This window comes from Lepidothrix coronata, unplaced genomic scaffold (genome assembly GCF_001604755.1).
Source record: "Lepidothrix coronata isolate B3197 unplaced genomic scaffold, Lepidothrix_coronata-1.0 Scaffold1, whole genome shotgun sequence".
Lineage (NCBI taxonomy): Eukaryota > Metazoa > Chordata > Aves > Passeriformes > Pipridae > Lepidothrix > Lepidothrix coronata.
The window spans coordinates 8,575,712-8,593,771 of NW_016690181.1; the positions used below are offsets into that span (position 1 = coordinate 8,575,712).

At 43.0% G+C, this 18,060-nt stretch overlaps 1 protein-coding gene across 2 annotated transcripts in view; it reads right to left on the minus strand.

The window, feature by feature from the left end:
- LDLRAD3 (low density lipoprotein receptor class A domain containing 3) overlaps positions 1-16,866 on the minus strand; it is a 116,020-nt gene extending 99,154 nt beyond the window's left edge. Inside the window, exon 1 of one of the 2 annotated variants that reach the window (XM_017813765.1) lies at positions 16,770-16,866. In XM_017813765.1, the coding sequence (XP_017669254.1) occupies positions 16,770-16,803 (34 nt within the window). In that variant the 5' untranslated portion in view covers positions 16,804-16,866. The remainder of the gene's footprint in view (positions 1-16,769) is intronic. The other variant, XM_017813773.1, reaches the window with a different exon arrangement.
- Between the last annotated feature and the right edge of the window lie 1,194 nt (positions 16,867-18,060).

The window sequence follows — 18,060 nt, forward strand, 5'->3', positions numbered from 1 at the left end:
AATAAATTTAAAAGGAATACCCTTACGTATTGACAGCATTACAGCTGACTGCACAAACAAACTCAACTGAAGTGTTATCACCACCAAATAACACTCGCTCATTCCATGCGTGAACTCTAAAGGTCACGTGAAAATGTCTTCGATGCAATATCCCAAACACAGACATCCTTAAGCTGATGATGAAAGTTCTTGCTTCCTTTTGCCTTACACGATCACCAAGATTACTCATATGATCAGCAATGGTACAGAGTATCCTTCAGCAGCCTCGAAGCTCCATCCCAAAGGCAGGAAGACTTTCCACAGAGACTGCTACCAGCAAGGTAATTTTGCAGCTTCATTATTGTCATAATTTGAGGAGCCATTAAGAATTGCTCAGTGTATTGCAGATAACTCTGTCCCTGGATGACATTCTTCATCACGCTCAGACACAGTAGATTGTCACATCGATCACAGCGGTTGCCAGAGACGGGTGACACCACAACTTTTCCAGATGTCAACGTACCTTCAGAAGCACCCTGGCAGCAAGAAGCACATGCTAACAGAGATGCTTTGAGATCAAACACTTATTTAGCACAAAAAAAGTTTGCATGGCAAGATCAAAACCACAGTAAAACTTCAAACGTAGAGACAGAATAAGCTTCCTTACCCCAAGTATCCCCCAACCAGAACACAAAACTCATTGTGACAGGGGAAACTGAAACCCAATTATTCCTTCTCCATAGGTCTGTCCAAGTCTTAATTCTTCCTTCTCTTGCACCAGTTTTATATCAGAGCTGCTCCACTCAAGCTCTTAGAATCTCCCTAGAGAAAAGCATAGAATCGAGCAATTTTTTTTGTGGAAAGTAAGGTTTAAGCCACAGTACTCAGACCTTGAAACCACTGTTTTCTCTGTCTCAATTTGCTGCCTAGAAAGGTCTACAATAAGTATTTCCTTGAGACATTAAAGATACGATTTAAGAACATAGTGTGCAGGTACGTTAGTGTGCAAAGCATCCTAGCTGTAACTCCTTCAAGTCAAAACTCTCAGTTTAACAACTCCTCTGTGGAAAACCATTCATTCAAAGTAATAGCATCTTTTGTGCCCTCCTCTTCCCCCAAAATGAGGCAGAGTGACTATGGATAGAACAAAGTGCATCATGCTGAAAAGATTAACTTCTTTCAGTTTTAATGAAATTTCATTAAATAACTTTTTAAAGGAAGTTTGCTAACTGAAAGAACAATGCCGTAGTTTTTAGGGAATCCCACAAAAAAGCTGATGGACATTAACATTCCTTCTAGTCCAGTCCCTTTAATGAAGTTTAAAGACATCAGAACACCTTAAAACAAAACCAACAAAGGGTGGCTGAGCACTGGAGCAGGTTCCCCAGCGAAGTGGTCACAGCACCAAGCCTGACAGAGTTCGAGAAGCATTTGGACAACGCTCTCAGGCACATGGTGTGATTCTTGGGGTTGTCCTGTGCAGAGCCAGGAGCTGGACTTGATGCTTGTGGGGGCCTTTCAACTGAGGATATTCTGTTATCTCTGAGAACCAAGCTGTCAATTCATTTTTATACTCATAGCGGTTTTAAACAAAAAGTTAACACACTGAAACATATCCATATAAGTTCTTCAAAGAATTGGGACACAAAGCCCCAAAAATGTACAAAAATAGTAACCAAATAATTCTTGATATGTGTTTAAGATAGAACTGAATCCATTTGGAAGTTATGTAGGTTCAGACCAAAAAAATCCAAAAAACATCCACACCACCCCAAAAAAACAAACTATACATTTCCCTTTCCCATTTCCCTGATCAGAAGACACTATGATTAAAGTTCTGTTGTAGCTACTTACCTTTGGACCTTAACCTAAGAAAGCGGATGAAAGATGCTTGCAGCAGCCCTAGGGGACATGCTATATAAACAAATGATTAGCCTTTCCCCACCTTTCATTTATAGATACATGAGACTGTAATAATGCACTGCTTTCTAATTTCTATTTTAGTTTGTATCTAACACAGAACAGAGATTACCCTATGCTAATAAAAATAAGCATCACATATTTTCCAGGACATCTATTTTAAAGTTCCCCTCTGTAATGTCCAGAAAAGAAATATGTCCTACTCCACCCTGGGAGACTGGCAGCACTTACTTTTTTGCAATCAGGAAACACCGGAAGAATAACCTAATAATTCCAAATCCTTACCTCTGCTGATATGATTGAAAGTCTGTTGGTATCATTTCTCACATTAAAAAGCAAAACATATACAACTGTCATCCACTCCAAAACTATGTATTCTCACTATGATGGAAAATTATCAGAAATAACTCATGTGTAGGGATTTAAGTAGGGATTTAAAAGGGACAACAGAAACAGCCTTCTCAGACAAGCTTATAGACAACAGCATCAGAGAAAAGCAGTAGATCTTTAAGCACCAGCAAGAAGAAACGACAGCAGTGTAGGAGTAGCCTCTCTATTTGAACAAATAAGATAAGCAGAAGTGACAGTGACAGTGTGTCATACGTGGAGGGCTGTCTGCAGTTCAGCCTTTCCCAGACACACTGCTGATGCAAAAGGAAACCCCATTCTTTTCGCAAGCTACTCCAATTTTATTGTGGCCCGAAGGCAAAGCATCCATGGAGGAACAGGGAAAAGGTACGTGGACAACACCCCCATGAAACATTGGCAAAAGTAGTGAAGTGGAGCTGACAGGGGAAAATACCATTTCCTTGTGTCCTACTTACCAAATCAATCAGAAATCAGCTCCAGCAATTAAGTGGTAATGAATAATTGATGACACTCACTTTGGGGAACCGAGCACTTACCAGCATTTATGAAACTAAGGAAACTGGGGTGGATAAGTGGCCATTCTGTGTAGGGCACAGACAGACAGCAAACAATTTCCCCGACCTTATACGTTGCCAAGGATCACCATTATCTCTAGGACGTTATCTTAGTTCTGTTTGTACATGATCACACATCATCATGATTTCTGTTCCACTCTACCCACTCTACTTCAGAGAGGCAAAAAATTCAGTAATTTCAGTAACCACATCCTACTACCTTTTCAGAGGTGGGGGGGGAAAAGCTGCTCAAAGTAAAGGACAGTAAAATTGGAGCTAGGGGAAAACCACTTTAAAATGTGATCTACAACATATGTTCAGTGGCAGAATTTGCCCTTGAGAAAGCAAAGAAGGTATTAAAGCCCTACTATTTCAAGATACTTTAAGTCTGTGCATAGCATGTCTTTGAGTCAGCCAACTTTTTTTGCTAATGCAAATATATTCAACTAGAAACTCAGCAGAAAGCCAAGGAATTCAGTCTTGGATTTCAAAGACTCTCGCCAGCCACTCAAGGCTGTCAGTAATACCACACAGTAACATTTCCTATCACTAACATATAAAACTAATCTAGGAAAGAGAACTCTACTCCTACTACACTTCACACCTGAGCTTTCCAACTGATGCCATTATCTATTTGTACCATTAAAAAACAAACAGATACAAGAGGACACGAGCATTTACTGCACATTATTCTCTATCCTGCCCCTTCCCAATTTTTCATCAAGCTTACCAAGCAGACAGCCCTACATATTGTCTACATGCACTGAAAGGTAAATCTCATGCTTATAGAGCTTTCATCCTCAACAGCTGTTGCCAGAGTTGAGGCAGACACAGATTCAGCTTTACAAATTAGCAGCCAGCCATATGTCACCCAACTGGCATTAAACACCACAATGCCACTTCAAACACCACAATGGTTAAATGCCAGTGTGCTGCCTCCTAGTCAGCTCTCCGACAGGAATATTGGTGACATAAGCTCCAGGAGGAGAAGATTAATGTCAATACCTGCGACATAGTCCAGCCTTGCAGACAGGATGCCTTTCAGGAAAGGGCAGCTTTCTGTGTGGAATCTGAGAAGACTGGAGACAGGGTTCAGCCCTACCACAGACATCTTATATGATCATATTACTCTGCTTTCCTTGCCTTCAGTTTTCCTTATCTGTTAATGACTACTAATGCTCTCCTATCCCATGGGAAAACTGCAAGCATCCATAATTTATGTTTCCATGCTATTCAGATGCTGGGGAGATGGGTACCTGAAGATATATACTGATCAGTACTTTGCCAAATATATAAACTGTTTTTTAAGAAGCATCATAAAACATGCAAAGTATTAATATTAAAGCCCATCCATGTATCTTGAATCATCCGATCATTAAGGTGGGGAAACACCTCTATGATCATTGAGTCCAAACATTAACCCAGGACTGACAAGTCCACTACTAAATCATGTCTCTAAGCACCATATCTACACATTTTCTGAACACTTCCAGGAATGGCAATTCCACTTCTTCCCTGGGCAACCTGTTCCAATGCTTGACAACCCTTTCAGTGAAGAAATTTTTCTTAATTTCCAATCGAAACCTTCCCTGGCACAACTTGGGGCCATTTCCTCTTGTCCTACTACTTGTTACCTGTCTACCCACCCTTGCTACAACCTTTTTTCAGGTAGAGAGTAGTAAGATTTCCCCGGGAGCCTCCTTTTCTCCAGGCTAAACAACCCCAGCTCCCTCAGCTGCTCCTCATAGACTTGTGCTCCAGACCCTTCACCAGCTCCATTGCCCTTCTCTGAACATGTTCCAGCACCTTAGTGTCTTTCTTGTGATGAGGGGCCCAAAACAGAACAGAGGATTTGAGGTGTGGGCTCACCAGTGCTGAGTACAGGGGGACAATCACTGCCCTGGTCCTGCTGGCCACACCATTGCTGATACAAGCCAGGATACCATTGGCCTTCTTGGCCACCTGAGCATACTGCTGGCTCATGTCCAGCCAGCTGTCAAACAGCACCCCCAGGTCCTTTTCCAGTGGGTAGCCACTTTTCCCCAAGCCTGCAGTGTTGCAAGGGGTTGTTCTTACCCAAGGGCAGGACCCAGCACTTCATCTTGTTAACTTAAAAAAATGGGCCTTGGCCCATTGATCCAGCCTGTCCAGATCCCTCTGCAGAGCCCTCCTACCCTCCAGCAGATCAACACTCCCATCTGACTCGGTGTCATCTGCAAACTTAAATTATTCCTCAACAGTATAAAGGCAAAGTTATAACCAAAAATCTTTGAGCAGGTATGCAGCTAATACAGTTCAGGGATTCCAATTAAAATATAGGTAGACCCACCCTGTAACAGATGAAACTCCAGTTTACCAAACTCCTATCTGCTCAACTACCAGCTAGACTCAGTTCACTCACAGTGACTATCTGATCCCCTGGACTTAGTCATTTTAGATACAGAATTAACTGCCCTCTTATTTACACTCAGAGAGTCTCAATAAGAACACCTAGTACGGTGTTCATTTCTGTTTTCCTTTTGTACCTATCCTTTTGTTTAATGCTGGGGTGAGATTTGTGGGAGGAGAAGGAAACAACTTGGGAAGCTTGTTTAAAAACAGATTATGAATCTGTACACTACAAAGTATCCAAAAATTACCATGCCCTGGAAACATGCAATGACTAGCTCTTGGTACACCTGCCTACACCTAGGATTTAATTTTGACGCTCACTCAAACTGTTCTCTAACCAAAACATTTACTACAACATTTCAATAACACATTTTTTCCAACACAAGAGGCCAAGACAGTCCTTCCAAACTGAAGTAAACAACACTGGAACCATTACTAAATCTATGCCGAGTTCATTTTCTTGTAGGGATGTGCAGCAGCTTGGAAGGCTTGTGTTCGCAAACACCCGCTTTCAAGGGCCAGATTGGCAAAGGTGCAAAGTCTGCTCTTTTTCCTCAAGGTCACTGCTCCTTTGAGATATCCCATATCAGACACACTTCCCGTCCAAAACAGAGATAAGCACCAGCCATTTCTTTAGAAGTCAAGATCATTTAGAAGTCTAAATCATGGATTCTTCATTGGGTAAAAAAAAGTGGCTGGATGGCTGGCCCAGTGGGGAATGGAGATACATCCAGCTGGCAGATGGTCCCAAGTGGTGTTCCCCATGGCTCAGTTCTGAGGCCATCTTTATTAATGATCTAGATGAGGGAATCAAATGTCCCCTTATTCAGTTTGCAGACAACACTGAGTTGGGCAGGAGTGTTGATCTGCTGGAGGGTAGAAGGGCTCTGCAGAGAGATCTGGACAGGCTGGATCCATGGGCCAAAGCCAATTATGTGAGGGTCCTGAGGAAGCTGAGGTTGTTTAGTCTGGAGAAAAGGAGGCTGAGGGGGGGAACCTTACTGTTCTCCACAACTACCTGAAAAGAGATTGTAGCAAGGTGGGGGTCATTCTCTTCTCCAATGCAACTGCTGACAGGAGAGGACACAGCCTCAAGCTGTGCCAGAAGAGGTTCAGGTTGGATGCCAGGAAGAATTTTTTAACTGAAAGGGTGGTTGAGCATTGGAACAGGCTGTCCATGGAGGTGGTGGAGTCACCATCCCTGCAAGTACTCAAGAAACAACTGCATGTGACAGTGCTATGGTTTAATTGACATGGTGCTGTTCAGTCAAAGGTTGGACTAGATCTTGGAGGCCTTCCTCAACTTTGATGATTCGACGACTCCACGTCGGTTTAATTGTAACAGGATGTGATGGGCCTTACACAGGTCGCTGGGACACAGGCCTAAAGGAAGTTATGTTGATCACTTCTTCAACTGGAAAGTTTGTTCACAACAGAGGTCTGCCTAATTTTGCAACTACCGATGAGCAAACAAATGAGGCGCCAATGCTGCAGGGAAAAATTAGCTAAACCATGCTTTACAGGCTGAACAGTTTGCCCATGAGACTACTCTCAAGGAGCAGTGGCAGTCAGCAGGTCAGAAACTCTGGATTCAACCTCAGTTAGGACAAGAATATCCTGCCAATGATCAGAACTGCTTTTTGTGTTTTCAGGTTTTATTTGACTCAGCTAATTGGCCATTAAGCTTCAATACAGTGGACGTTTATCTACAGATAACACAAGGAAATTGGAAAGTAAGCAGCCTGAGGCTACCCTGAAGACTGTTAACCAAACAGAGAGGCAGAGTTCAATTAAAACAATTCATCAGAAAACCTATATAGTCCATTGGCAGATTTTCAAGAATCCCATTAGAAATTTTAAGGATGTTCAATCTGATTAGACACCGAAATCTAACTCATGCAGAAGTCATAAATAAGTAAAGAGCCTTTAACTTTGAAAGCCTGAAAGTTACCAAAGCTGCAGCAGGAAGAGGCACTGGGCATTTACCCTGTAACTAATATGCACAGTTTTGTGTTGGAATCCGAAACTTTGCTATCCGCAGAGAAGGAGCTGATGAGATTATGTAGCAGGCCATGGACAGCAGGAGCTGGGAGAAACTCCTTACTCTGAGGAGCCTCATTGCAAGACTTGTTAACATTCAACTAGGTTTGATTGTCCTGTCTCTTCCAGCAAGATATGGAAAGACTTTGTGATGATGTTATCAGACCACGTAGAAACCCCTTTGTTCTCTTCCCTCCATGTGGTCCTAGTTAAGGGAAAATATTAATCACTTTTGTAACTGCAGCAGAAAATTGTATAATCCTCTAGTTAGCATGATCCATCCCCTAATTAGCATAACCCGTCCTCTTCATTAACATGTCCTGCCCCCAAGACCCTTATATTGCATTTCACGTGTTCAATAAATATTCCAGTTTCTACCCCCAACCTGGGATGGTGTAGTTTTATTGACCACTTACAGTTTTGCCTAAGAATAACAAAAGCTTCTATAGTGTATTGACAAGAAGTGAGACTAATGAAAAGGTACAGCTGTGCAAACCAGTGTCATCGAGTATCCACTACTTTCGGGTGAACTCTGTTGATGTAACTAAGACACACTTTTATATGCTACCTCAAAAGAGCCTACATCCAGGACCTCTGAATCAGAAGTACTTCATGAAATGTCTACTAATACCTAAACTGTTGAAAGGACAGGCATTTCAATCACTTGAAATTGCAGTGCAAATAGGAAATTACACCGTAAAACATTTTGTTTCTCATTTAATGAAAACTTGAAGGAGGAAGAAAAATGGCTATTGTGCTCTCAACCTTAATGGACATATAATTCAAGTATGAAATAAGGTCATTGAAGCTGTTTTGGCTCTTTTTTGAAATGTTGCCATGAAAAAAAAATTTCAAAAAAAATGTGATGCTGTAACCAATCTTTAAAGGTAAAAAAAACCCCTGAACACACCCTACCTCAACCTTGCAATTTAGAAGACAACACTCCTCATAGAAGACTTTCAGGGTACAACTGGTACTGCCAATTTGTATTGTTTATAAATCATCATCCTCTTTACCTTCTCTGTACTCTGTTAATGTTCCAGACAGATCACTTAGAACTTTGGTCAGAAGTACACTCCTGATTTGTTCATCGCACATCATAGCTCTTTTTTCAGAGGAGGAAAAAAGAACTGGTTCCTGAAACTTGCTGCTTGCAGATAACAGAGGGAGGTCCTCCATCTGACTGCAAAAGGACAGATGTTTGTTGTTTGACTGAGAACGCATAAGCTGAAATATTACAAGGATTCACTCTTCTCTTACCTTCACCCTTGCTGATATTCAGCCAGCATATCCACAAGATTGAAAATGCCTAGCAAGTGGAGGTAGATCTCACCTTTTAAAGAAAGGAATACCAAACAAACATTTCTTAGAGAATGTTTGATTTAATGAAGAGTAAGTTTAACCTGCAGAACCCTGGTTACCTTGTGAAGTGAATAATCTGATCCTTTACAAATTCACAATGTGTTGGGGTTATTTTTTTACAATTCTACCTGTAACTCCATTCATGCTTTCACTTCACTCACAATCAGGTATCGAAATTCAGCTAGCACTTTATTAAGACGTGACTAACGTGAGCCACATGGATTGTTTTCCTCCCTCTCTACCTTCTTTCTACCTTTCAAAAACTTGCAGAAAGCTAAAAGAAGCCTTTTTTGAGTTTGAAAGACAGCAATCACCACAAACACACTGTTGTTCCTCGCTAGCCAATTCTTAATTATGCCTAATTAATTTAATGACTTAGCGTTTTAAAAGTAATTGAGCAGTAAGCACAGTTTTTCCAGACTTCAGCATTTCCCATGTGCAGTCTGCCTTCTGCCAGTCTGAGTGCACCTTGATCTCAGGATCTGCACTGTGCCTTTCCAGTTACCTGAACAAGCCAAGATGTTCAGGTTTTCCATGATGCCAAGGCCTTGAAAACACATGTTTCTTACTGTTGATCAGATCATGGAAGATTTCGTTTGGCATCCCAAAGATCACCCATCCAAGATCAGCATCAGAGCCCCAAATTCCCCTGGTTCTCCTCAGCCGTTCTCCTCAAGACAAAATACATGCACTTCAGCACAAGCAGCAGTACTACAAGTTGCCAACTCTTGCCCTGCCTTAAAAAAGGGAGAGAAAGTGCAAATTGACAAATACATGAATTTTCACAATAATATCAATTTGTGTGTCTTGATCATGCTTCACATCTTTGTAAACCTAAAACTCCTCTGAGGAATCTTAATGACTTTACACTAACAACAACAAAAAGAAAGGAAAACCAAGAATACTTGAGTAAAAATCATCATATCAAGAAAAATCTACTTATCTCACATCAAATCCATACCAGGCAAGGCAAGGAGCCTATAAAGGCTAAGTGCAATGTTTTAAAATGTAAAAAGATGTGCCTGGTATTTGTAGCATATAGCTCTAGACTAAAACTAGGGTAGCACTAACAGCATTAAAGCAAGATGGGAATAGAGTTTGTGTCCAAAAAATTGCTTAAACAAGTAAAAGAGAAGTGAGTACATTGAGGAAAGAAAGAAATCTTGCCCAAAGTCATACTGTTGTTCAGTAATACAACCTGGAGTAGGTCCTGCAGCACTAAGACTCTGAACAGCTCTGCCCAGAAGAATACAAGTCTTCAGCTGACACATATATATGGCTGGCAACTGTGTTCTGTCTGGAGCCATAAGCATCATCTGACTCATTAACAACTGAAGTAATAAATTCATCCAAAATATATAAAGCAAGAGAAAGGACTCCAAGGAATTAAGGAATCTGAGCACAAAGTGATACTTAGTAGCCAGAATTCACATCTTAATTTTTAATGGAACCTCAACCTACTTGCTGCAGTAACATTACTGCATTTTATCAAAAACAGAGATAAATCCTCATAGGAAAACATTACTTAAAATCGAACTTTTCATCCAACAAACCCAGCTGTTTCAAAATAGACCAACATATGCCACCTCATCTGATGTACTTGGTTTCCATCTAAAATCATCTGAAATCTTCAATAAGAGAACCCTGAATCAGGAATCTCCCCCATTACATTCCCTGGGAGCCAACTGGAATCTGTCTAAGCAGATGAAAGGTAACAACACAACACCAAGGGTCCGTTGCAAGGTGTGACACTTAGGGATTTTCTTTAATGTAAAAGAAAAAAACTAATCAGGATCCCTACTAAAGGAAAAAAAATAGCACTAAAACCTGAAAAATTGTATTTTTGTCCCTATTGAAACAAACTATTTCATAACACAACAGCATGCTTCAACCATGTTCAGCTTATACACTTCCCAATCTTTAATAAATTAAGCCTCACAGGCCCCCCAGAGATACTAAACCCATTTTAAAATTGAAACCTCCTGGCTAAGAGGACACAGTACCAAGACCTCCCCAGATCTCCTGTGAGTTCATCAGTGTCCAATCCTAAACCATCCCATATTTTAGCAGAGTTTCACAGCCACATCACCACCTTCCATTCATTACCTCAGCTCTTTGTTCGTTGTGACATGTCACATACTGTGACAGAGGAACTTACTCAACCATTTACACACACACAAAGAGCAGCTTTGCTTGATATGTTTTAATTGTGACAAGTTCACAGCTGTCCAGCCCATCGCAGGAAGAAGGCTTAAGGATCACAGAGGGAAAAGTTATCACCAGATAACCTCTCACAACTTGCTTCCATTTTCATTTTCATCTAGGCCCTTTTGATTGTCCACCCACATGGTTCCCCAGTCTTTCAACACATTTTTCACACTAAGAGAACCTACCTATTATCTCTCTCAAACTTTCAAAGAGGACATATTTCTATAAGCTGTAACTAAATTAAGTATCTGATTCCATAAGTTCCTTTGCAACCAAGAAATGAGTAAGCGGGTATCTGCATAAGCAGCTGAGAACAACAAAAAGCAGAGACCAATGGTTCCATTTAGAAATGTCACTGCCTCAGCATTCCCCCTGTGCAAATTAAAACATGAACACACACACCAAAACCAACCAGCATTACACCATCTTCTCCCTTAAAAGGACTTTTCTGTCCTGATATACAACACTGCACGCAATGTAAAGTTGGCCTAAAATGCCTTTTAGTCTGACAGCTCAAGAGGCTGCATGAAAAAAACTAAACACGTGATCGAACTACTGCAGCTTGCAAGTTTCTACATGTCAAAAAGTAAGTATCTGGACACACACTCAGTCCATGCAAATGCAAAACCCCATTGATAGTACAAGTCAGAAGTTTCATTTCATTATCAGAGATAACTAATTTAGTTAAATGACTTCTGCAGGGGTGTCTGTCAACATCTTTTTTTGTTTGCTTTTTCTTAAGTTATTTAGTAAATTTTAATCTTTGTTGTTGGTTTGGTTTGGGGTTTTTTAATATAGATGTGCTCTCCTTCAAAAATTCTACAGCAGTCAGTAAATCTATGACAAACTAATTATACTAATAGCTGACTATACAATTATCTCCAGCTATGATCTATTTACATTTCAGGCAAAGGGCATTCTACTCAATGTTTCACTTGGAAGATACCTTAAAATACATCATTAAAACTGGTTTTACTTGAAATATTCCATTCTGCATCTTAGCATAGCCCATTATGAGATCCTGCCAGAGCAGAAGAGTTCTGCTTTAATACTTGAAAATTCAAAAACACCAAAACCCAACTACTGAAACCAAAGATCTTTCTCCTTCCTCATTTTCAAAACCCAGCTGATAATGAAACTGTTTTCAAATACAGACCTTGAAAATACCAGCTGAAATACTTATAACAGAGTGCCTTCTACAAAGGCACCCCTAGCTTCAGTCTGCAGCAGGCAAGACAACTGAACAGCCTCCAAGGCTTCCTACCAATTCATAAAACTCATCGAGTTCCACAGTGCACAAGATACCGAAATGGAGAGCACTGCTACCATCACAACAGATCTCATGCTACAGATTTTTCAGGTCTACTCCATTAGTGCATTTCCGCTTACACAGACAGAGAGAGTTACCACAGAACAGGATATATCACAGAAACTATTCAGGTAAAATTTACCAGCTTGGAAAAATAAATTAAAATCAAAAAATAAAAATGAAAACTCCGAAAAAAATTATGTCTCCGGGTGAAAAATTAATTTTGTATTAGGTCTTCCTACACTACTGCCCTGAAACACAGAGATGCTTGAACCACAGCTCATTTCATCACTGCTGCCTAACAAACCATCATCACCCTGTTACAATTCTACCAGATTTAAGCAAAGAGAGCCATTTTATTCCTCGCCTGGTAGATAACTGGCATACAAATCAAAGTAGGATGCAGGTTCCTGTGGTCACAAAAAAAAATATTATAGTATCACCAGGTAATTTCTGCATCAGAGGTATGGAGCTTGCTGGTCTCAAAATGTATCTGGTATGGCAGACTGACTTGCACTCTTGCAACAATTTATGTCACATTTGTACAAAAGGTGCATTTTTACTATGTGTTTTCTAGTTAACGCTATCCACCTCCTATCACAACATGTGACTGCAACAATGCAAATATGCTTCCACCCTGACAACTTGGCAACTGTAGACTCCTGTTGTGGCAGAATGATCCCAAGTGATGGGATGGCTAGAAGCTCCTGAGCCCTGCAACTCCCCACATCCAAGGAGAACAGGAATCTACTTAAGTCTAGCCAAGGACACATCACTTTCCCTGACATTATTCAAAATCCCCCCAAAATCATCCTCTGCTTACTTCAGACCCTGTATAAAAACTGTACTTGCAAGAGCAAAGTCTGACAACAGCCTCAAACATCAAACTTCCAATAACCAGGAACTGATTCAAGAGACCTTGTCCATGGGCGCTGGCTCCTGTGAGAAATCCCACCTTTTCCTCAGCATGGATGTGGAGCTTTGCGTTGAAGTTAGTACTTCCTGGCTTCTCTCATCATGACCACTGTCAGACTTATATCTTCAGCAAATATCCATTGTTTGTAGCTTATCATCTATTTATCCTATTACTTTTCCAAGTTGGAATTCTCGTGACTTGCCAACCACACGAATCCTTGTCCATCTCTCACACACTGATGGGCTGCACGCATCCACAGCTGGCTTGTGTGCCGAGAGAGACAAACAATAGTTATGAAGACTACAGTCAGTCTAAGAGTTTTTAAGAGGACTGCCTCAAAAATACAAAACAGATCTACTGAATACACAGTACAGACCCAAGTATCCAAGTAGAGAGTGGTTTTCTTGCTCTTTGCTTACACAGCAGTAGAGTACAGTACTCAGCGGTACCGAATACTCCTCCCATGAGTACATTTCTTTTCAGCAAAGAAATTCTACTCATAGCAATACCTCTGAATGTCAGCACAAATGAAGACTCACGATAGGAAATAATGGCTATTTCTTCACTACCATGTGGAAGTTTTAAGGTAGCAGATATTACACAATGCAGATTGATGTGGTAACATGATGCTTCAAGTAGCTCCTACCCCTGCTTGATTTCAGGGGTGTTCTGGTTTTTTTCCAAACTTCTGAGAGGTAGTTGCAAAATGTGATGAAAGCACTTGTGTGGCCCTGCATGTTTATGCTGTCTGTGGAATAGGGTCCTGATTCTATTAAATCAAAAGACTGAAGCCTCCTCCTAATACAGAGCAACCTGAGTATATTTTAACAGGTATTATATATACATTATTTATATGACATGCATCAGAAAGGTCCTTACACTGAACTGTGACAACTTGAGATGATACTCAGGAATTCCAGTTATGCACTGCATTTTGATTCTCCAGTCAGTTGAAGACTGACACTTTAAAACCTATTTCACAGTTAAAAGATGAAGATTTGTAATTGTCAGAAAAAAAACATAATCTCCCTTTTCCACTCACTTTGCAATCATACTTTCAAAAGTCGCTAATTTACCTAAGTGCTTATGACTCCTGCCATCACTTCTGTCCTTAATGGATGACCTACAGGTTGAAGAAAAAAAAACCCAAAATTTATGTTCAAAACAGAGCTCATTTTTTAGGGATCATTTACATTTTATCATTTTTTTCAGCTAAAATGTACTTTCCATTCTTTGAAACAATCCTTTCCAAAACTCAGTATAACTGCGTGCACATCAGCTTGTATTATCTCATACAAACAGTAGAAAAAGATAAACATAGATGTCTCTATTCTAACTAACAGACCTTCTTCTACATTAATTTAACCAGAAAAAGTTGTTACAGTCTGAGCTGGTAATGGGAGTTCTTGCAGGATCTAACCTACATCCAGGAACTCCTGAGCTGACACTGAGCCAAAGTAAATCGCTGGAAACAGGGGCACACTATGACTTGTACAGGGCAGCAGGAGGGAATCAGAGCTCGGCCTGACCTGCTTATACTGGCAAGAGTACGGAGAGATGAAAGAAACTGGGTGTGCATGGTGTGTGCACTACCCAAGAGCTTGATGAGACTTGAAATGAGGTGGGGACTAGAAGAGGAAAGCAAGGTAATCAGGGAGCTCCTGTGCAGGGAACAGAGGCTAAAACTCCTGATCCACAGCCTCTTTCTGATCAGTTATCAGTTACAATCATAAACTGAAATTAAAACAGTCTAGTATAAGTTCACATCATATATATCATAACAAGAAAAAACCTTCCCCATGCAGATAGGTCCTCCAAGATGAAAAGCACTATTTGATCCACACGAATAAAGATGCAAATAAAAGATCAAACTTTCCCTTGCAAATGTTCACTGGGAGTCCAAGTCTGCAGTTACTTCTGCATGCTAACAGAAAACTGTTTAGACAGGGACATTATACAGTGTTTATCTTCTGTTAACTGAAATGCACCCCAGGGTTTCAAGGTTTCTGTACTCAAAAAAGACTCAATAGGAAAAGAAATATTTTTAGGAGTTACCAGAAGTGAAATTCAAAACAGAGTGAAGGCCAGGCAGAGACAAACTAACGCTCCCAGTGGGAAGTTTGCAGGGGTGCCAAAATATACAGAGGAAGCAACATTTAAAAAACAAATCCCCAAAGACCCCATATTTTATTTTACAAAAGACAAACAGAACACATGAAAAAAAAAGATTTCAAAAAGTTCTTTGAATCTGCCCCAAAGTAAGCCAGAGCCTCTGGTTAAGTAACTGCAAGAACGTTGTGCAAGAACGGCAGTTTAGCAGTTGAGAAGCAGAGGTACCAACTTCTATACAAGAAACAGGTCTTCTTGGTCACTGCCCCCAAGCCAAGGTGGAACAGGAACATAGGGTGTGGGGTGGCTGGGAAACCTTCATATGTAAAGATAAGCATCTTGTAGATGGGAACCCTCCATGCTAATCTAAGAGTGGTATTACAAGTAAATACATTCAACACATGGAAACATATAACTTGCTATGAATAATTAGGTGAAACTTTGGCAGCAGTAAAATGGAAATTAACAAGGAAGAAGGCAACACAATACGGATAAACAAACCTGTGCTTTGCCTGAAGCTTTCCAAAAAAGGAACTGCTAAAATAGTTTTGCAAAGACACCTAAACCTACACAAGACTTATGAAAGTCACAGTTGAAGCTTGCAGTTGTGTAATTTCAAAACAGCGGCAAGTCCTATAATGCTTCTCCTCCTTCCTACCCATCTATACCAAACTCGAAAAAAACTTTTATCAGGGAAGCCGTGAAACTTACCAGTTCTTCGTGACAACAAATAGTCTTAAAAAGGAAAACAAAATAAAATAAATTGAGCTTGATAATCTTGAGTTTTACGTACTGTGTGTCATCACCTCATCGCCAAGGCGTGATTCGGAAACAAGACACAGCAGCACGCAGCCAGGCTACTTACACCGTCTGGAAAAGCGCCCGCAAAGATCACGTTGCAGAAATAATTCACACCTGCAGCAAAGCTGCATAAAACATCATCAACTCGCCGACTTTGACAGGCATATGCCGACCGTGGCGGGAGGGGGGTGGGGTGGGTGGGGAAGAGTTTCTATAAAGACGAATATGAATAAAAAGTAGGAAATCCCCATTCCGCACCCCAGGTGAAGCCGGGCAGAACCCGAGAGCTTCCCTTGGGCACATCCTGCCGCGGTCCCACCGGCGGGGTTGGCTGCACCGCCTCCTCCCCGCCCCGAGCGGCCTCGGGAAGGGGGCCCGGCCCGGGATGTACCGGCGGAGCCGCGGCCCCTTTGGCGGCTTCGACGCCCTGTTCGGCCCAAGGTCGCCCGGCCCCAGGTCCACCCCAGCCCCGCCGCCCGCTCCGGGCGCCTCGCCCCGGGCCGGTCCCGCACAGCCCGGCGGGGCCGGGACCACCCCGAGCACGCCCCGAGGGGCGGGAGGGGACGAGCCGCACACGCCGCGCCCCCGCCGCGGGCATCCCGGGCCGGCCCGCCCGGGGAGGGGAGAGAAGGGGAGGGGAGAGCGGCGAGAGCGGCCCGGGGAGGGGCGGCCGGCGGCGCCCCCGGCCCGCCACGAGCCGCCCAGCGGAGGCGGGGGGCGGTGGGGAGGCCCCGGCGCCCTCCCCCGCCGAGCGGAGCCGCCCCCTCGCTCCCGGGCAGCGCCCCGGGGCGCCACCTCCGCCCGCACTCACCCGCCGAGCCCAGCAGCAGCCACAGCAGCCACATGGCCCCGCGCCGGCCGCCCCGCAAACTTCGGGGCTGCTCCGCCAGTGCGGCCCGCCGGAGCCTGCGGCGGGAGCGGCGGGGCGGGGGCCGGGCCGGGGGAGGGCCCGGGGGCGGTGCCGCCGCCGCCCCGCCCCGCTGGGCCGTCGTGCCCACCCGCGGCTGCCGCCCCGGCCCGCCGGCCTCGCCGCTGGGAGCCCCTGACAGCTGCTGCCCGTCGGACACCTGTGGCCGCTTCTGAGGAGCGTGCAGGGTTGTTGGTGGCATTAGCGTGTCATACAACAAACCCGTGCGGCAGCGGGCAGGAGCCCTTCAGTAACCCCTGGAAGAGTTTGGGTCAGAGCTGCACCCCTGCGGACGGGCTGTACCGTCATGAGGGGCATAAATGCTCGCTCAATCCCTTCTGCAATGAGGAAGGGGTATGTTGCTCTCAAAAAGCTTCCCCTTAACTTCGTTCCCTAACCGGAAGACAAGAGACATTTCCATGACCAGTCAATCACAGAATCAATTAGGTTGGAAAAGATCTCTAACATCATCAAGTCCAACCTATGACTGAAATCCACCCTGTGAACTGGACCACTCCACCAAAGTGTCACGCCCAGTCTTTCCTTAAACACCGCCAGGGACTGTGACTCCACCATTCTCCCTGGGTTGTCCATTCCTCTGTCTAATAATGCTTTCTGTGAAGTTCCTCCTAATGTCCAACCTAAACCTCCCTGGATGCAGCTTAAACTATGTACTTTCATCCTGTCATTAGCTGCTTGGGAGAAGGAGTCGACCCTCAGCTGGCTACAACCTCCTTTCAGGTAGTTGTAGAGGGTGATAAAGTCACCCCTTAGTCTCCTCCAGGCTAAACAACCCTAGCTCCTTCAGCCACTTCTCATAGGATTTGTGCTCCAGGCTCTTCACCAGCTTTGTTGCCCTTCTCTGGGCTCACTCCAGCACCTCAACATTCTTTCTAAATTGAGGGGCCCAAAACTGGACACAGTACTTGAGGTGTGGCCTCACCAGAGCCGAGTACAGGGGAAGTTAACACAAACAGAAATCAGAGCTAGCCTGTGATATTTACTATCCTAGTAAAGCTCTGAAATTCAGCATCTGGAAAACTTAAATTGCATTTTCAGTCTAGGGGCCCAATTCTTACCTCACTTGGCTTCTATGGGAGCAGGAGTGGGCCTTCTTTTAAGGAACATCATTTTTCAGTATATGATGACCAGGAAGAAACCCACTTTACTGAGTACCATTCTGCTTTCATGGGAA